The sequence below is a fragment of the Mytilus trossulus genome, chromosome 4 (assembly GCF_036588685.1).
Source record: "Mytilus trossulus isolate FHL-02 chromosome 4, PNRI_Mtr1.1.1.hap1, whole genome shotgun sequence".
Taxonomy (NCBI): domain Eukaryota; kingdom Metazoa; phylum Mollusca; class Bivalvia; order Mytilida; family Mytilidae; genus Mytilus; species Mytilus trossulus.
The window spans coordinates 13,616,586-13,638,841 of record NC_086376.1 but is presented as its reverse complement, the minus strand read 5'-3'; the positions used below and the strand labels follow the sequence as shown (position 1 = coordinate 13,638,841).

Genomic DNA, 22,256 nt, shown 5'->3' with positions numbered 1-22,256 from the left:
GCTTCTTCATCTGGAGCTGGTCTGTTGAGTACTTCTTGAAAGTGTTCTGCCCATCTGGCCTTTTTGCTCGTCTTCGGTTGTCAATAGCCTTCCATTTTTGTCTTTTATATGGACATCATTATTGCTTCGAAATTTACCACAGATTTCTCTTGTTATCTTGTAAATTTTTCCCTGTTCACCCTTTTCAGCTGCTTCTTCTGCTTGTTTAGCAAGGTCTTCTGTAAGCTCTTTGGTCTGCTCTAGCCATTCGCTTAACATTCTTGTCTAAAACTCTATAGGCTGCTTTGTGTCTTTCTTGTAGCCTTTCTGATTTTGTGTCCAGTATTTTTTTATTCATATGGCGTCTTTCTTCTATAACCTTCCAAGTACCTGGTGTTATCCATTTCTTCATCGTTTTGCCCTGCTTAAAACCAAGACAGTCCTGGCTAGTTGTTTCATATATTGTTCTTATTTGATCCCATTTTGTGTTGACTTCTGTTGTTTCTGATGGAACCATGTCAGGATTATCTGTCAAAGCTTGAAACTTATTCTTCAATTGAAGGATGAATGCATTCTTTACTTTATGATCTTGTAGTTTTTCAATATCATAACGTGTAGGAACAAGTGTTTTGCGTCCTGTACTTCTCAATTTCATTTTAATATTTGCAGTAACAAGGTGATGGTCACTGCCAACATCTGCTCCCCTCTTAACTTTGACATCTAGTAATGAACGTCTCCAAGTACCATTTATGATAAGGTGGTCGATCTGGTTCTTATCCCTTCCATTTGGAGAACACCATGTTAACTTATGAATATCTTGATGTGGAAAAAGTGTTCCTCCTACAACCAGGTTGTACGCTGCACACAATTCTACTAATCTTTCTCCATTATCATTTATAGTACCACATCCATGTTCACCTATTATTCTGTCCATATCAGTGTTGTTGTTTCCCACTTTGGCATTCAAATCACCCATCACCACTAGAAGATCATGACGTGGTACTAATCTCACTTCTGCTTGAAGTTGCTCGTAAAAGGTGTCTTTTGCAGCTTCATCACTGTCATTTGTTGGTGCATAGCATTGTATAAGGGTCATGTTGGTGTGTACTCCTTTCAATTTTGCTGTTATCAATCTACTATTAACAGGTTTCCATTCAATAAGTACCTTCTCAGTGCCTTTCTTGAGGATGATGGCTACTCCTTCAAAATGATGGTTGTCTTCTCTGCCTGAGTAAAGAACTGTTTCACCTGTGTCAGTTTTCATTTTACCAGAACCTGTCCATCTGCATTCACTAACTCCCAAAATGTGCAAGTTATACCGCATCATTTCTGATGTGACCTGTGCGAGTTTTCCAGTTTCATACATAGTACGTACATTCCAGAATCCTATTCTGGTTTTTGCTTTAGCGCTGAGCACTTCATTCCTGCCAGTAGCTTCCTTGCGGCTTTCACCACTGGCAATCATACTATTTACTTGAAGGCCTATTCGTAAAGCGGTTGTGTTTGATTCCTTTGTTGCTGTTTCCGTAACTTTAATCTTTTTATAGGATAGGGTTGTTGGCCCTATGCCAAACCCCCTGCTTGGAGGGCCAGGGATTTTTCGTCGAGGTTTCCTTCCTTTAGATAAATTGCCTACCAAGGCTGACGAACCATTATCTGCCCGTTTTTATTTTGGAGTTTCTTTCTCCTAGATAAATTACCTTCCTGGGTTAACGATTTTCATCTAACCGGCTATTTACCCATAGTTGGGGCAAGGTTAATGAGAGTAAGGGCGTGTCCACACGTCGGTGGGCCTACACTCTGCATCTTTAGGGCCCTTGCTGCTCCAAGATCCTCTACAGTAAAGCCTGAGATGCTAGACCCCAGTTACCATGTGCTGTCGCGGGGAGGCACTGTAGAAGTCTTGACAGTGTACTGGCAGGAGAGGCTTACTCACTCGGCTCTCTCTTCGCTTACATATGTAGGCTAGCCAGCGGAAGCTGCTTTTTATAAAAAAAAAACAGCCACACTAGACGCGTACTACTGCCCTGTGGAACAACCACCAGCAACTAGTATATGCAATAGGGGTGTAATTTGAAGTTGCAGAAGGCCATATAAGAACTCGTCAACTTATTTAACTCTCTTTAACTTTTGTCATATATGATAATTAAATATATTCAAAGGTTTGTGTTTTCTTATTATTTCAGAATAAAATGACTTTTCTATGGTTAAGTATTATAATCGCATGAAATCAGAACTGTTGACCGAAAAACTTTCTCATTGTAATTGATGATCTGATTTCTACTTTATTATTGACATTATTCATTCTTTTCAATTAGGTGTGAAATCAGATTTATTCATTTTTTTAATTGAATTTGAAAGGAAAGAATAGAAGAAACAGGCGATTTATGCTATTTTCATATAAATTAAATATTCTTGGAAATGAAAAAAACAGGAACTAATTGCTTTATTCGTAATTGAATTAATTAGTGTTTATAATTATTTAAAACAGTGCTGGAATATTGCTTTTTTTCACAGGTTCACTTTTAACTATGGTACCATTGTTCAGGGGAGCGCCTGTGATGACGAAAATCAGATGGATCAAATCAACCGTATTGCATAGAAAAATATTGACAAAAAACACAAAAATCAAGTTGAATGGTATCCTTAAATTAATCAACAAGAAATACACATGTTTTATTTTTAGTTCAATCAGTCCTGATAGGAGTTCATTTGACCCACCATATCCGTGCATTCGTCAATTGTAACATGAAAAAATTATGTTGGAAGACTGTAGAGTTGTCACTTTATCAAACGAGATTGATTATCAATCTAAAGCTAAAGCCATATAATGAACAGTATTAATAAGAAAGTCTCAAGTAACTATGTATATAATACTATTTAGAGACTGTCTTCTACATTGCTAATCAAATAATCCCCAACTTATTAGATTACACGTCTTACTTTACCACAGGTTCTTCTTCTAACATATATATTCTGAAATATCTTTGCACTTTTATTTTTGATGAAATCTGTCTTGTATACGAGCATACTGTGGAGAGTATTAGGTATCGACGGCACATTTAGTTCAAAGAAACAAATATAAATTCAGGGGTCTTGCGCTATTTTTCATTTACGTACGGTATATCCTTTCTCTCTATGACATTAGTTAAACAAACACTGCTCATCTTAAGGTTGTAAACTGAAATACTTAATATATAAGGACTTTTAGTGGTTGTTGCATGTTTTATGTAACAAGTAACATTGTGATATGCTACTGCTACTGCTTTGTTTTGTTTTGTTTTTCATTTTACTCGTGTTTTTGTATTAAATTTGCAGTACATATGTATGTGGAAAAACAGAGGGACGAAAGATACTAGAGGGACAGTCAAACTCATAAATCGAAATTAAACTGACAACGCCATGGCTAAAAATGAAATAGACAAACAATAGTACACATGACACAACATAGAAAACTAAAGAATAATTAACACGAACCCCCACCAAACCCTAGGGGTGCTCCGGAAGGGTATGCAGATCCTGCTCTACATGTGGCACCCGTCGTGTTGCTTATGTGATAACAAATCCGCTAAATAGTCTTATTTGGTAGGTTACATTCATGAAAGGGAAGGGGATTGTAGTTACGATGTCAAGAACATATCCGATATCTTTTGCGAAACGGAAATTCCATAACGGTCAACCAACTCGTGATGGCGTCCGTAAATTTACGAAAGGATTATTTCAACTTCACAATTTGGAACTCTTTGTTTAATAGCTTCCTTGTTAGCAGCAACCCTCTATCAAGAAAATTCATGATATGAAATGCAAGCACGGGAATATGGTATCAGTTGGGAGATATATTCCCCGAATGCAGGTGCTGCTGGAATGTTGCTACTTAGAATGGAAAGTTTACAATTGGAAAGCTGAAATCATCTCATACAACATGCATGCGAGTATTCTTAAATGATATTTTATAAGCCTTAACACAGGCCACCCAGCCCATGATCTGTAAACATTTCAGTCGAGGAAATTATCAAAAATGGTACAATTTAAAGAGAAAAACACATAACCATCTTGAGCTTAGTTGGAACATAACTGTCTTGATATGTGTACAGTTTCCATAAGAGATAAACTTTATTTCTCACTTTTGATAAAATCTCATATTTTGTTGAAGGAATGATCATGCAGGTATGGGATAAACTCATCTTAGTTAGTTTAAACAATTTTATTATTCAAAAATATCAATTGGATTAGAAACAAGTTTTTCAACTTAGTTTCGTCTTCTCGTCTTACTGAAATACTTTAAGGAAGAAAGAAAAAGATTTAATGGAAGCTAAAATGAATGTGTGACACTCCTGTCAAGTAAGTTTGCACTCAGAGTGAAAATGTCATTAAACACAAATGATAATGCAAGTTTAGATGTATGCAACTAAGTGGAATATATTGATAACATTGAACTGTTCAGTCTATTTTTAAGACTATCCCTTTGACGTGGCACAGTACTTTGTACACCCTGTTATTGTGCAATAGTAAATTTCTTATGCTAATGTGCTTTTGCTATGTCTCTAGTTTTCTTTGTTGACATGTTTTTTTAGTGTTTAACAACACAATATTGACTGCTGTACCCTTATTTCTGATAATTTACTCTTTGTCAACGTCGTAATTCTCACATGACGTGACTGTCGATTTTAACACCCCATTCAAGTAGACGTCCCTATTGACAAGTGATTAATTTGGGACCTGTCCTAAGACCAAAGTATCCATATTTAGACTTTTCTGCACTGATCTATTATTCATCTGTATTTACCTTTTGTCATCCGATTTGTTGTGATTAAAAGGATGAGAACTATTACAGGTGCATGCATTAACTAGATTAATCCTATTATATATGCTCGTGTGCTCAATTGTACCAACGTCATAAACATCATCAGTATATTGTAATGGATCTTATGATTTGTCATTCAGGGAATAAGTTGCTAATGACATATTTTAGTCCTAAAATATATTCACAGGACCTATTAAAAGATTGATATATTGTATTGACATTTTATCGTTGACCTTTTAAACATATATTCGTATTTAATGTCGTTTACTTGCGGTCTCATTATAGTATGCCAAACATTTACTGTAATTCACAACAAGAGTATACAAATTAAGGCGACAGTAGTTTACCCATGTTCAAATCTCGTAAATCGATTGCTAGAAAAATCATGGCAACAAACAAAAATGAAGGGAATCGCATGAACATCATGAGTAGTGTTATCGGTTGCATTATCAGGATAAGGCTCTATCTCTGCAAAGCACTTTTTTTTAGGAATTCGAGATTTAATTATGCGTGATGCAGAAACCGATACATTTTGTTAACGGAAATGGATCAGACCCCACATTACCACTTTTTAAAACGACCTATTGACATTGAAGGATCTCAGACATATAAATACTTATAAATGTTCTTCTCCTGGCTTGTAATTAACTCTCTCTCTCTCTCTCTCTTGATTTTTACATATTGTAAATATTTATTGTTGGTATTTGTTATCTCTGTACAATGTAATGCATTGGCTTTATGGGAATAAAGATAATGCAGCAAAAAGATATTGTTATTTAGTTGATATACTGACATGTCGTATTGGTCAATCTATTCGGAATGAGCTCATTTAACTTGAGTAGTGTCGAAGCCTTTGTGAAATAACCGAAATCATAAAGGCTTTCAGATTAAAACAATACAGAAATGACTTTCAAATGGAAATGTGATTTCAATCATATACAACTAAAGGGGCGTAAGTCATTATTGATATCTTGTTTATAGTTAAGTTTCAGGACAGTAAATATTCAAGATTGAATGAAGAAACATGTTAATCAATTGATCCTATTATATTTGATTTAAAAAGGCAGTTTGGATATTCAGAAGTTTTAAGACTGTTTTATAAAATAACCAGGACTCATAATAAACGCTCAGTATCGCCCAAAATACAGAATTTTTCCACTGCATATTAAGTATTCATAGGAACAACCATCTTATTAAATGGTTCAAGTTCCCTTATGGAAATATAAGCCCTCTGGCACATAGTTGTGGCAGCAGTATGGATATGCTGCGGCTTTGTTGCTGCAAACTGTTGCGGCTTCGATGCAGCGATAGCATATTTCGTATGCAAATTAGTTTTCTGGCACCATAATTGCGGCTATATTCTGGCACCGTTGCGGCAATATTCTGGCATCATGTTGCGGCACTGATGCGGCTATAGCGTATTTCGTATGCAAATTAGTTTTCTGGCGTTATGATTGTAGCGCTGTTGCGGCGCTAATACGGCTATATTCTTGCATCTTTTTAGTGACAAAACATGCGAATAGGCCGTGCTTTGTATAAAATGTATTGTGCCGGCAAAAACAAGTTGTCAATGCATATATATGACATGCATTCATGCATTATAAATTTGTATGCACAGGCACATAAATTAATGTCAGCGGTATCTGCATAAAAAATAATGAAAATTTTTAATGTGCCCTGAGTTTAGCAAATAATATTGTGTTATTTACCAACCTACAAGTATGCAATTAAACTGCTGCAAAAAAACCCAACACAAACTTCACCGATACATGCATGTATATAGTGAAGTCAGATGAGGCCATGTTATTGAAATACACAATGCAAGATTGATCTTTTCTATACATGCAATTACTTGATACGAGTTTTACTTACAACAATTATTAAGTCTTCAAATCTTACAAAAAACCCAGCTAGAACACCAAATTCTTCAATACAATTATAATCACAAGCAACATGGTGGATTTCTAACACACTAGTACAGGGAATGGCTAAAAACGCTGGAAATGACATCATCAAATTTTCTGGCTATATTGTGGTGCTAATTAATTTCAGTTTGAAAGGAATTAGTGTTGCAATGATGCCAGAACAATGCCGCTAGCAGCATCATCCGGCACTACTCCGGCAACAATCCTCTGGCAACCTGATTAGGTTGCAGCTTTAAAGCCGCAACGCTGCGGCAATGCTGCAGCAACATTTTAAATTTCATAAGGGTTATGACTTTGTTTGCATTTTGATTGTGAAAATTAAAATTAGAAAAATACTGAGCTCAGAGGAAAATCTAATCGGAAAGTCCATAATCACATGGCAAAATCAAATGACAAAACGCATCAAAAACGAATAAAAAAGAACTGTCATAATCCTGGTTTTATAACGCTAAACCTCTCACTTTGTTGACAGTCTCATCAAAATTCCATTATATTTACAATGATACGTGAACTAAATAGACATAATAAATAAAATAGTCAAAATATGGGTACAGCAGTCATCATCTTGTAACAATTTTTAAAAAGAACAATTTAACAGAACACAAAAACATTTATCTACAAACACATACATTGATTCGCGTGTTCGACGTCAGAAAATTTTGTCATTCAATGTTTATACATTATAAACTGGCAACTGCAATGGTTTTAAACATCGAAATAGTAGAGCACACTACAAATGTATTCCTTTGGGATACCATGCAGCATAGTATGTTGGAAGGGAACAAATAATGTATTAAAAGCAACACTGAGGAACAAGTGAATAATATAATGCGGGTTCGTATTAACATCATATATATTTGTCAAATTTTATCAAACTTATTGTCGGTATTCCTATGGAGAGAAAATAATTGTGCGCCTCTCCTTGCCGACCTCTTCTTATTTACGTATGATTTTCGTCAGACATTTGTCCAAAAAGAAATGCCAAAAAAGCCAGATCATGAAATTTATCCATTGCCAATTCAAATTTTGTTTAACTGTTGTCTATTTTTGGCTATATTCATATAACATGGCTCGGTACTACTGCATCTGTCAATGTGTTATTTTGCGTGCGATGGTATTTATTATTTTTTTATTCTTGACTTTCGTTTCTTTGTTTTATATCTGGGCGTCACTGGTGAGTCTTGTGTGGACAAGGCGCGTTTTGGCGTATTGAATTGTAAACCTGATGCTTTTTGTTATCTATTAATCATGTTTTTCTTTGTCTAATATGTTCTCCTATTTATTTGTATTGTAGTCCTGTAATATTATGTTGTCATTTCAATGTTATATTTAACTTTGCCATTCAAGTGCGAGGTTTGGCATGCCACAAAACCAGGTTCAACCCACCACTTTTATTCCCCTTAAAAAGTGTCCTGTACCAAGTCAGGAAGATGGCCATTGTTATATTATTGTTCGTTTCTGTGTGTGTTGTATTTTAACGTTGAGTCGTTTGTGTTTTCTCTTATGTTTGAGATATTGAGATAAGACGTGGCACGGTACTTGTCTATCCCAAATTCATGTATTTGGTTTTCATGTTATATTTGTTATTCTCGTGGTGTTATGTCTGATGCTTGGTCCGTTTCTGTGTGTGTTGCGTTTCGGTGTTGTGTTTCCTCTTATATTTAATGCGTTTCCCTCGGTTTTAGTTTGTTACCCCGATTTTGTTATTTGTCCATGGATTAATGAGTTTTGAACCGCGGTATACTACTGTTGCCTTTATTTGACAAAATTAATTGTTTTATAGTGACTTGAGATTATAACATAAAGTTCACTGCTGTATATTTGTTATTTTACAAATTGTGTCTATATGAAAAAAAGATATAGTATGATTTTCAATTAATTAACTTTTCACTAGAGACAAAATGACACAGAAATGAACAGCTATAGGTCACCGTACGGCTTTCTACAATGTGCCAACAATTCAAACGAAATAAACTAACGACCTTTTAGTTTACTTCACACATTGTTGTCAGTATAATGCGACTGTCATACAAATGAGGTTTATCTAGTTTTAAAACCAGGTTTAATCCATCAGTTTCTACATACGAAAATACCTGTACCAAGTCAGAAATATGACAGTTGTTATCCATCGGAATTTTATCTGCGTTTCAGATTGTTAACTTTATCTTTTTTTGTCTTGTATGGTGTAATTTCATTTCAAATGCAGTTTGCCTCAAATCGCGATTTTGTATATTCTTCCTGTCTTTTAATCTTCTCCTGCTGAAGTTCCTCTCATTTTTAGCTCACCTGGCCCGAAGGGCCAAGTGAGCTTATGCCATCACTTGGCGTCCGTCGTCGTCCGTCGTCTGTCGTCGTCCGTCGTCGTCATAAACTATTTCAAGAATTTTCTCCTCTGAAACTATTGGGCCAAATACTTCCAAACTTTAACTGAAGGTTCCTTAGTGTATCTAGTTTATAAATTGTATCCGAACTTTTGATCTATTAACAAACATGGTCGCCATTGCTAAAAATAGAACATAGGGGTCAAATGCAGTTTTTGGCTTATAACTCAAAAACCAAAGCATTTAGAGCAAATCTGACATGAAGTAATATTGTTTATCAGGTCAAGATCTATCTGCCCTGAAATTTTCAGATGAATCAGACAACCTGTTGTTGGGTTTCTGCCCCTGAATTGATAATTTTAGGGAAATTTTGCTGTTTTTGTTTATTATCTTGAATATTATTATAGATAGATATAAACTGTAAACAGCAATAATGTTCAGCAAAGTAAGATCTATAAATAAGTCAATTTGACCAAAATTGTCAATTTGACCAAAATTGTCAATTGACCCCTTAAGGAGTTATTGCCCTTTAAAGACTTTTTTTTCACAATTTGTTCATCATGTTGACTTACTTTAAAAAAAATCTTCTCCTTTGAAACTGCTGTATCAATTTCAGCCAAACTTAGGCTAAATGAGTTTCAGAGTATCTAGTATAAATTTTATATTTTATTTCCTTGTATGTCAAGAAACATAGCTCCTATTGCTAAAATAGAACATAGGAGAATTTTTTATTTTTTTTTGGCTTTTGAAGAAAATAGGACGATCCAAAGAACATTTAAATAAATTGAAAAGCCAAAATAATCATTGATGAGAGATTTAACCATAAGAATTAAGGTGAGCGATTCAGGCTCTTGAGAGCCTCTTGTTGCAATCTCCTTTCTTTGTTGTAATTTAAACTGTATCAAAATCTGTTGTGGCCTCATACATTAGCATTATACGTTCAAATTCTGGTTTATCCAGTAACTTTGTTATTCAAAAAAGCTTCGGCAGATAACGTACATGTACTTAAATTTGATTTACATCAAGTCAATGGTCTAATTGGCCAAATACACTTTCATCAATACAGCTAATTTTTAAGAGTAAATTTAAACTTATCTACAACAGAAGGGTCCATTCCCACAAGTTTACCACCTGGTAAATTATCTTTTGTTAATAGTGTGTTACTAAGTTTCCCATGGGAAAGAAACAACACTTGTAAATATGTTTTGGCAATGCCATCATCAGACGATTCCAATTAACATGTGGAAATATGTTCCTCTACGATAAAAGTAGCTTGACTAAACGGTAGTAATTGACCTTTCATAAAATTGTCAGTATTATCTAATTCATGGATAAAAAAACTTTGTAAGTTGAAGATATTTGGTGTTCATGCCTATTATGCTCATAGATTTGTCCTCCAGAATATGCCATAATGGACATGTAAATCATGTGCAAATTAAACATAGAGCCTTAACATCGTTGGTAAATTCTGGTGTTTTTAAATCAGATAAGATAGTTTTAAAAGGCGGTTTGACGCTTCTTATTGATTTTTGTAAAGTTTTCTTTTCAGATTATAGTTTAACATTGCTTCTATGGTTAGAACATCTCTTCCGGAATATTTCCCACTTGCTTATTCTCTTCATTTAAAATCCATTTTAAATTGCCATGCACTTTTACGAATACTATAACATCTGAATTTGATATATTCTCTTCTAAGGCAGCCATAATTTAATTGAACTTGACTTAACTATTTTAAGCATATTTTTATCCAAATATTGTCTATCCTTTGAATTTCAAGTTTTAGCTTTTCTATTTCTGATTTTAGCTCGTCATTTTCTCATGTTAATAGTTACTTTAGTTTCTGTGCTTGCATCTGCTGAGTTCAAATTCAAAGTTGGCACGTCAACAAACATTTAAGAGCTTAAAATCGGCCAAGATATTAAAATTTGAAATTATCTTTTCTTGGATATTTTAGAGTTAGTTGAGTTCAATGCATTATCATATTGATTCACACATCCTTTTCAATATAATAGTGTCTGTCCCTTCCGGGCACCCGAGATCACCCTAGTTTTTGGTGGGTTTCGTGTTGGTTAAGTCTCTATAGTTTGTCTTGTGAATAATTATTTGTCTATTTTACTTTTTTAGTCAAGGCGTTGTAAGTTTGTTTTCGATCTATGTGTTTGAATGTCCCTCTCTTTCGCCCCACTTTCATACAATTGCGAGGTTAAGTTAGCTATAAAACCAGGTTTGATCCACCATTTAGTATATAAGAAAATGCATGTACCGAGTTCATACATTTTATTGAGTCCTTCAGGCTCTATAGTTTTTATCCAAAGTCAAAGACTTCTTCAGTTTTTCTGTAATAAAATTAACGGTACCAATTTTCTTGCACCAGATGCGCATTTCGACAATACATGTCTCTTCAGTGATGCTGTAAATGTCTGTTCCAAATACTCTTTTTATGGCGGCAACTTTTAGTCTTTTCAAAGAATGATTATGTTGAATGAAGTGGTTGGTTGTCTGTTTTCTTTGTTCAAGTTTTTGAAAAGTTCAATAGTGAATCACCTGTTTTTCGCAATTTGAACAGTTAATTGCATTTACTACGTATACGTTTTTACAGCTAATTTGTCCCTGAAGGAAATATTCTTTCCCTCTGTTCCAAAATACCTTTTAAATTTTTTTACGTTTTTCCCTCGCCGTTATTCGAACTCATGCTACAATGATATCTTTCATATCAGACTTTCACACTTTTTAATGGAACATTGTGGTCTTCAAAAACATATTTGAATCCGTTGCAATCTCCTGAGGCAGCCAGTTTAAGATGAATATACCCTGCTTACTGCCTTGGTCTTCAAAATATTAGCGGAGGAATCTAGATATTGGTGGTTAAAAAGGCAGAAAAAGATATCATATTCGATGTGGCGTACCTATTTCATTGCATACAAATTATGCAAGGATTGAGCATCCACAATAGACTTTTGAGCCAAATATGTTTCTCCTAAAATATGCTTCACAAGAGTTTGATGTTTAAAATTAGGAATATCTGTATTCGAAATATATTTTTTGGCAACCTTCAAGGTTTTAATGAATACATTTGCAATAGAGGAAGATGTTGCAAAATGCTTACATTCTTTTAAATTATCAATAATGATTGGAATGTTAAAGTTGCAAAAGTTATTTTCAATAAGAATTGGGTGGTTAAATTCTTTTAAAAAAGAAATGAAATCGACAAGTGCTTTATCTAATGTAACCAGTTGAACCTTTTTACATCTGAAGTACATTGTGTTTATGGAATGGCTATATGTTATCCCAGTTACCTTACTTGCTTCCAAGATTTATTTCTACTCGGGGAATAACATATCTCTGGAACTTTTTAACGTTGGTCAGTGCTGCTATCTGAATGATGTCACTCTTTTTACCTAATCCGGTGGTTTCATGATCAAAGAACACATCAATTTCAGTTCCATCCAGTCAGAGGTGGTGGAATTTCTTTAGTTTTCTATGTTGTGTCATGTGTACTATTGTTTGTCCTTTTCATTTTTAGCCATGACGTTGTCAGTTTATTTTCGTTTTATGAGTTTGACTGTCCCTCTGGTATCTTTTGTCCCTCTTTCAGACAATCCAATTTCAAATTTGGGTCTGCAGCTTGTAAGAAGACCCTTGATACAGTGTAATTTCCATGTTTATCTTTATATCTTCTGTTAAAGTAGTGTTTTAGGCTTGAGTCATTAGGTCCAATCTGGTGTTTGTTCTTAAAGTTCTTTCTCCATCCATAACATTTCCTTTGATGAAATACTGTTTCAAATAAAATAACATCAAGCCTAAGAGGTAAGATATACCCAAAAATAAATATTTCTATGCTATGATGTATATCGTGTTCTCTTAATATTAGCGTGCAATGGTAGTAGCGATAACCAATTTATATAAGCAGGCGTTCAGAATGTCGATAGCTTATTACAATATTTACAACACCTCGCATTGTGAATTCTTATTTAAAAGAGTTTACCATTAATGTCTCGAAGAATTCCACTTTCGTTTCCTCTGTTAGGGTAGCCGTATTCTGTAGTATTGTATTTTGTTTCATTTTTTATTTTCAATTCTCACAGTATCCTCTAATTATGGCTGTTCTGTGTATTTTCATTCTGAAGAGGTGAATAATATCTTCATTAGAAAAAAATCAAAGTGCTACTGTATCAATAGTCCATGTAGGTATAGTACATCTTTCGATGTATAGTTTTTTTTACATATCCTTTTTTCTCAATGTATGTTTACAAATGTGACAGTTGTACGTACCATTGTATTATATATATATTTTATATCAATGTTCAGTTAGTCCCCAAAGTGACTTGGGAATATAAATATAGTCATTTTAATCTTCAGACCAGCAGTATAGTCCTCGTCAGAGTGGTTCTTCCATTTCAGATGCGAGGGATGTGCAAGTACGCTGACACGTCTGATCTGTACAATACTGGAAACGAGAAAACGGCATGAAATCTTTCTACAGTTTTTTAATGCATTGCAGTGTTTGGTAATCAATTCCAATCAATAATAGTTAGTGGGAAAAAATGAAAGTTTATTAATGTTAGAATTGGCTGATAAAAGTTTTAGTTGTATAATGTTTGAAGTTCTCTACAGTCTAGTTTTAAATTCGATGTGATGGCTACCAGGTCGTATACTATTTTGTACAGTTATACCAGACGCTGTTCTCGTCTTTCTACAAGCGGTAAACTTCTTTCTTCAAGGGCATTCTTTCATGGATGCGAAGTTAGATGTAGTTGTATGCTCTCTATACGGTTAAAGTCTTTCTGTAGATATATGTCACATACAGTGCCTGCGTAATACAAGACAACGAACAAAGAGATGTAGACAGTTTCCTATAAAGTCTTTGTTGAAGTGTTTTAAATTTTCCTCCTAATAAATTATAGTGTAGAAAGGTCCGTAATCTAATGGCAAAATCATTAGCTCACTAACAGCAAGCGAATAGATGACAACTGTCATTTTCCTGGTTGGTATATACAGGCATTTTTTTTTATTTAGAAAGTGGTGGATTGAATCTGGTTTAAATACTAGCTTAACCTCTCACTGATATAAATGTTGTCTAAATCAATGCATGTGTGAACTCCAAAATAGGTAAATAAAGGCAACAGTAGTTTCCCGCTGTTCGAAGTTCATAAATAGATTGAGAGAGAAAACTAATTCGGGTTACAAATTAAAACCGAGTGAAACGCATCAAATATAAGAGGAGAACTACGACACAACATTAAAATGTAACACACACCGAAACAAACTATAATATAACAATGGCCATTTTCCTGACTTGGTTGAACCTGGTGTTGTGGCATGCCAACCTCCCGCTTTTATGGCAATGTTAAAATGACAACATTACATGACAGGACTACAATACAAATAAATGGGAGAACATATAGGAAAGAGAAACAAACGAATAATAGCTACCAAAAGGTACCAGGTTTAAACATTAATACGCCAGGCGTGCGTTTCGACCACGAGACTAACCAGTGGCGCTCAGATTAAAAAAGTTAAAAAGCCAAAACAAGTACAAAGTTGAAGGCCACTGAGGACCAAAAGTTCCAAAAAGTAGTGACCAATCCGGTTAGGGTTTTCTGTCTGGGATAAGAACATTCTTATTGTTCAGGATAACTCATACTTTTGCGAACAGTCATTTTTATAAAATGACCATATAGTAGATATACATGATATCCGAAGTGGTAAAATGGTAAAAAAAAAAAAAAAAAAGAATAAGGGTAATGCATCCAACATAGTATTATAATCTAATCACTATAAGACCAAACAAAGAAGTTTACAAAGAAAAACAAAACGGCAAACAAAGTACATTAGTGAAAGACAAGATTACAAAAAGAAATACCATAGTACAATGACGTGATGTATAAGTACCGAGCCACGTCAAATGGTTGTTACCAAAAATATACTAAATCGTAAAGATAATATTTAACAAAGACAAGTGTAAAAAACTACCAGAACGTTTTTAAGGAGATAAACAACATCAGCACCTAGAATATATACTTCTAGTTCATCTTGTTTTATTTGTGAAGTTGATTATCTTCTTTTTTATAGGAATATATTTTAAAACGTTCTTAATTTCTTCCCATGAGCTTTTTTGAGAGAGAAAAAAATGACGAGACGTTCTGTGACATACCCCTGGTTCATCAATTTCGGCTCAGACACTGGTTTAAAAGTTTAGATTATTCACATGTGTGTGTAATATTATATTATTCTTCGATAACATGTACAAGTTTACAGCTGTCTCTAAAAGCGGGAACAAGAAGTAGGTGCTAAAAGCAGGTAAATAGTTATCAAAGGTGCCAGGATTATAATTTAGTACGCCAGACGCGCGTAAAGCATTAAAATATTTTGATATTGAATAATTCAAACAGCTAAAACTTCACGGTGTTGACAAGAATTATCATTGATATGGCCATAATTATTAATTAACTCTTTGCAATACTTTGATTTTCTTCCAAATACTAAGGGTTTTCTACAGAAAGGATAAATTACCATTCGTTAGGTGTGATTTGTCTTTTGATTTTGCCATTTAATTTGGGACTTTACGTTTTGAATTTTCCTCGGAGTTCAGTATTGTGTGAATTTTTTTTTTTATCCAACGTACCATTCAAAAATCTATGAAAATCGCATAGACTCCAATTACAGCGCGAACGGTTACCTGGACAGGGTAAGCGTCTATAGATACAGACGTATGCCAAGTTAAGCAAATCGGTGTTGACATTAAATTACAAATTTTGTGATTTATAAATTTGCTGTTACTAAATTTTGGAAATTGTTTTAAATTATGGAATATTTCTCCCTCGTGCATAGCTTTGATTCCTTGTCCGGTTTAGGCTTTTTTTTTTGTCTAGTTTTTATTTCTCATTTCTTTTTTCTTTTTCTTTTTTATTAATATCAAAATGAAGATGTGGTTTGATATTTTAATGTCGAGCATCACTAATTAGAGACATTTTGTCCGAATGCGCATCTTGTTCAGTAAAATATGTACCATTAGTGTAAAAAGTAAAATCACAAAATTACTGAACTCCGAGGAAAATTCAAAACGAAGAGTCCCTAATCAAATAGCAAAATCAAATGACAAAACACATCAAACGAATGGACAATAACTGCCATATTCCTGACTTGGTACACTCAGGCATCATTTTCAAATCTAAAAATTGGTGGATTGAACCTGGTTTTATAGCGCTAAACCTCTCACTTTACGACAGTCTCATCAATTTAGTTTACTGTTGTTAAACAGTCTATTGTATCATCATGCTGCATTGCTTCCATTGAAAGCATGTCACCTCTATATTGTCTGTCATTCTGTATTCTTCAATTGCGTATATAAGATATCTCCTTTAGTGGCCTGAATATAATATGTTTTCTGATTTTTTGGGTGATATGTATGCATCATTTTGCTTTTGTTCTTTTATTTTGGGTAATGCTTGTGTCTGTTTTCCGGGTTTTAGAACATATCAACAGTACGCAATAGACATTAACATCACAATCAACTTGCTGAATAAAAGTAGATTTTGATGTAATGTATGATGAAATGTATTTTAATTACTGTATAAATAATATTACCATTTGGGTTACTTTAACTTCGAACTTTTAAATTTCTTTTTACGTCAGGTACATTCGCATTGCGCGAAACTTTTACTCTCTCGTTTTTATCTTTATCTATCCTTTTTGGCTGTTCAAAGAGTAAAGTTCTAAATACATACAAAATTTCTTAAAAATTCGACACACCCCCAAATTACATATTATACTTCGCCTCAATCCAAACATGTATCTATTATAGATTTCACTTTCAAGTTGGTTTTCATGTACATGTATTTGTATTTAATAAAAGCTATCTGTGGGAATATACTGTTCCCTAAAGATGTCGTTTTTTACAAGTGTACATGTCCGATATTATTGTTTTTGTATTAATTATCAAATAAAACATATTATAGTTCTCCAATCAAATCATTTATGAGTATTAAAGGTAAGCGATAAACTACGTAATACAATGCCTTTAGGCCCAACATGACGAGTTTAGTGATTGATAGTATTTGACAGTTGTCTTATGGATCCCTGTTCATCTCGGCTATAGGCTACGACCATCATTCTTACTTCTTAAGAAAAATACAAAGCTACTCAACACATAATTATTTTATTTTATTGTTTATTTTCTGTTTCCTTTTATCAAATATGATATGGATGTTCTGTTGAATCAAAAGTGAAGATACATATACATACTCGTAAAAGGACATAACAGTTAAAACGTTCCGCTTTGATTCACACCTGGATAAAGCACGTGTTTACAGGTGAAAACTGTATACCTATGGTCATTTATAAACTTCTAAAGATTAAGAATAGTTTGTGATTATTGACAAATGATAATGAGAGAATAAGAATCATAAAAGGATCCGTTTAATGAATATATATCGACATTATGGATTACTCATCAAATTTGTTTAGAGTACAACTAGTTATTGTGATTGTATTGACAGTTATTTTACATAATACAAATGCTAAAAATTCTTCACAAGGTAAGACATTATGTCCTATTAAGTTGCGGTTTTATATTTGCATCATGCATGTTGAGGTGCTGGAGAAACTTTCTCTTTCCTGTATATCTCAAACGTCGTTCCTCAAATTGTCTTTATTGTATATGTAAACTTTGGTAATTCGGTTGAGGGGGTTATAGAAGTGGAGACAATAATATCAGAGGCTGATTAGGGGCGCCCCTCCTTGAGCTGCTTATAAAGTAATACATAGACTCTACTTGTTCCCCCACAAATATAAATTAGCTTTTCCCCATTTTGTGAAAATCCTGGATTCGCATCTGCATATGTTGGGTTTTTTTTACACAAAAGAGACATTAGGAATACTTCCATGGGAGGGCTACACTATGTTAATTACCAAAAGGTATTTATAGATGTAATGGAAACTTGATTCAAAGACGAAGAATATCCAATATGCTATATAAATATTCGTTTTTTCGTTGAATGTAGGTAAATACATATGTTCAGTGCACTCTTACACTGTTAAGGTTAGACAATTTAAACGGTAAAAAAATTAACAAAGTTATTTTAAAAAACACATTTGAATATCTTAAGCTTGTTTCATGCATTTAGTAGCAACTGTTTTAAATTTATGTGGAGCTGTTTAATGAAACGCATTAGATAACTGGATTTCGCATTAATAATTCTATGTTATTACTACTTCCGCTATCAGTTCTATGAATACGATTACTTTATCGTATGTTGCAAGTTAAGTTTACTGTCACACACAAAATCAACTTTAACGTTAATAGATATAGGAAGATGTGGTGTGAGTGCCAATGAGACAACTCTCCATCCAAATAACAATTTAAAAATTAAACCATTATAGGTTAAAGTACGGCCTTCAACACGGAGCCTTGGCTCACACCGAACAACAAGCTATAAAGGGCCCCAAAATTACTAGTGTAAAACCATTCAAACGGGAAAACCAACGGTCTAATCTATATAAACAAAACGAGAAACGAGAAACACGTATATATTACATAAACAAACGACAACTACTGTACATCAATACCCTTTTTGAAAATGTTGGCAAGGTTTCCCAAAACCTACTCCAGTCTGCATCTCTCTTTACAGTAAATATCTTTAGTGAACAAACAGAGTATGTTCTTAAAACTAAACGATTTAGTAATAGTTGTTTTCATAATACGAGTTTTGGACAAGCAAATTATTTTAGCGAGATGGATTCAATAAACACGTTTTCAGACAAATATATTCATAATGGTAATATACATTTATATATTATGATGGATTCCTTATAGTACTGACAGCTATTATTTTATAACATGTAAGCATTTGCCCTGTCGAAATATTGAATGTTACTTGCAAATTTTGAGAAAACATTGCAGACTGTTATTTATAACAAAGTTACATAATCCGAACCTTTAGAAGTCTAAACACCCGCTTTCCCAAATAATAATAATAATAAGTATGTATGAAAGCCAGGGATAAGTTTCAAATTTTTAGAGACTAATGCGATGCTGTTATTTAAGTTATCTCTTTGTGTTTTGTTTACCAAACCGTCGAATGGTCGAAAAACATTCAAAGTACGAAGCAAAACTTAAAAATGTTTAAAAGTTGTTTAAGGACACATTTCAACGGTTAATAGATGAATCTTTGCTTTAGGTGTTTCTCGGTTCATAAACTATAGAATTTTATAACTTGCTTCTTAAAAGATTTCCAATTGACGAATGTGTGGTCATTTTAAAATCAATTACGCACACAATGAAAAATGCAGAAACTTGCAGAAAAACCAATTGTTTTCATTTGATGGAAGAGGGTCAGATACATTTTAAATTTGGTACCTCCTTTCAACTTAAGAATATCTTTTGAAGTTTGTTAGAATTCAATTTCTTAGTCAATTCTTACAACAACTAGCGCATTACAAATTACGCTTTTACAACAATAAGTTCGTTACACTTGATTTTCCTTTATTATGTATTTGCACACATTCTAACCAAAGCAATACAAAGGAGTTATGTTATTAGATCTTTATATGATTGATGATTATTGATATCTATTGTTTCATATACGATTAATTGGTCTATTGTGGATAGATACATGACTCAAATATGTTGCACTCAACTTGTGGAATATATTAAAATAATTCCAGAGGATAACCCAAGCTGCAGGTTAAACACCTCAAGTTGAACTCCAATAGTTTGATCTTGAACAAGAAAGAAACTTCATATTCATGTAGCATATCCATATCCCAGATAAATGGCATATAAGCGAATGAGTTGGGGAAACAGTATTTGAAAGAAAATATTGCATTGTTCCAAAAACATTTTTTTTTAACTCATTCACACCTAAAACGCGTCAGTGTCGTGCGTTCTAAAGCAGTTTCAAATATTTGATTTCTCTTCTTTCTGTTCGCAAAATCTTTTACACCATTGGCTTTTATTGTATTTCTAGTATGTTTTATCACAAAATATCACAATAACCAGTGTTGATGATCGACTGTCGTTTGTTAATCGTTCATTTGCAAGTATTACACGTATGTTCGGGACAAGACAATCAAAAATAAATATCATAGGCAAGTAAGGTCGACCTAGAATTTGGGACTACCACTAGGAAATTAGGAAACGTTAGATAGAGCCAGCAAATGTGCCTTTCGGTACCTGGTTGTTCAACGTGCTCATAGCCCGCACATCCGAACAGACGCCCATTTTTGACAAGGATTTTAATGTCGGTTGGTATAATACCAAGGATTTTAATGTCGGTTGGTATAATACCAAGGTTTAACATTTCTATACATTAGTACTCTTGGTTTGACATTTATGAAATCGTTAAGAAATTATGTTCCTCTAGTTTAGTAAGCGAAGGACTTGATTGATATTGGTTTGGTTTGCAGAGTGGTCATAATGTAATATGTTGATTCAATTTATGATTTTTCAACAGCGTAAGACGACTAACACTATATGCCTACATTTATTGTTCACAGTTTGTACCTCTAGGACCCTCTAGTAATACTGTCAAAATTGTTCTTTGCCTTTGAACTGGTATTTAACTATTTTTTTTCCGTCTATTGCTAGTTGGAGACCATATTTCTCATTGTAGAAGCAAAGACTAAGTTTTGAGTATTAGTATTGTTAACCAATTAAACATTCTACATCCCAAACTCAAAGTCAGACTGATATACCCACGGAGGAGGTTCATAAAAGTAGAAGGTCGTGTCAGGTCAATACTTTAGATATATCAATAAGAAATAAAAATGATAATGTTCCTAAAACTCTTATATCGTTACTAGAATCATGTACGTTTTGTGTGTGTGAAGTATGGCGAGGGTGCGATTGTCCTCTTTATTTTGTAACTACTGTGCAATGAGTTTGGGACCAACAGGATTATCCGTCTAGAATTTGGCCTCGGGTTCAAATGTTCTTGGATGGTGGTTTTTTTTTTAAATCAGTTAACGACATTTAACTTTTAGGTTAAATCCTGTAGCTATGACTCTGGATGTATAAACAAGAAGAATGCATGTCATAAAATTTATTGTTTATCTTGTAATGTTGTGCATCCTGTATCAACTTGTGTTTAACGACGTTGATATTACAAAGCCTGTTTTTAGTATGTTTGACAGTGTGCCATTATACATAAAACATTTTTGGTAAACAAATACAGTTATTTTGTATTAAACATACAGCATCATTTATTTTACTGATTCATTTAAACTTAATTCATTTGTCATTTTAAAAACATTCTTATGTTTTCAAGGTGTTTAAAACTTTTATAAATTATTTCCTGAATTATGTATTATTTACGTTGAACCTAAAAAAAATATCACTGCGTTACCATAAAAATAAAATATAGACATACATAGAGACATGCTTTACCTTTGCAAATATATTCATTTTAAAAAGTTTATTTTACATTTTATAAAATAATGACCCATTTTAAGATTTAGGACCTGTTAAGTATTTTACTTTCTTGTATGAACTACTTTGTTATAGGCATTCTTTATATTCTTCAACTGTTGGACGAGGACACGCTTGTTAACGTCTGTTAAATCTGGTTTAAGCAATATAACTGATTGTAAAACATGTACTTTACCTTTACATATAAATTGTATGCCATTATACAACATTTGTTAAGTTGGCCAGTATTACTGTTAAATATGGCATGATATTTTCTTATCCTTATGGCAATATTTATGACGTCCTTGACACGTTTTGCCAGTAGATCTGTTGATTGTAATAATCTTATATAAGGACAGAGAGGACAGTTGAATAACGTCAGTGAACATGTCATACACAAGAAAACAGTTTTCTCTGTTACACCTGTTCTGTATACACAAATCTACTGGTGTTAGTAAAATTGTGTCCATTGATATTATTTTTGTAGACTGTAACTGTTGCATGGAGCTTTGTTTGTCATCTCGCCGTTTCTAGGGGGTCATGGCGTTGTCAGTTAGTCTTTGGTATTTTCCACCATTTTCCACCCCTCGTGCATTGCTATTAGATCTTTCCCTCGGTTAAGCATCCATATTAATAACATAATCAGGTGGGGTTATTTTTGTTTTATAGTCACATTATAGTCGCATTAAAGTCACATTTTATTTATTTATTTTTTTAAATGTTCAAAAAAAATTCAATAGTTCGCCCTTCTTGTAGTTGGTGACAGACAGACTATAGGAACTTTTCTTTCTTTTTATGTTGATAGATTATATATTTCATCA

The 22,256-nt window shown here is 33.5% G+C and overlaps 1 protein-coding gene across 1 annotated transcript in view; it reads left to right on the top strand.

Annotated features, from left to right (window-relative positions):
- The first annotated feature begins 17,089 nt into the window (after nucleotides 1-17,089).
- The window catches only part of LOC134714735 (deleted in malignant brain tumors 1 protein-like), a 57,329-nt gene continuing 52,162 nt past the window's right edge, over nucleotides 17,090-22,256 (top strand). Inside the window, exon 1 of the mRNA XM_063576240.1 lies at nucleotides 17,090-17,566. Within this exon, the coding sequence (XP_063432310.1) occupies nucleotides 17,470-17,566 (97 nt within the window). The 5' untranslated portion in view covers nucleotides 17,090-17,469. The remainder of the gene's footprint in view (nucleotides 17,567-22,256) is intronic.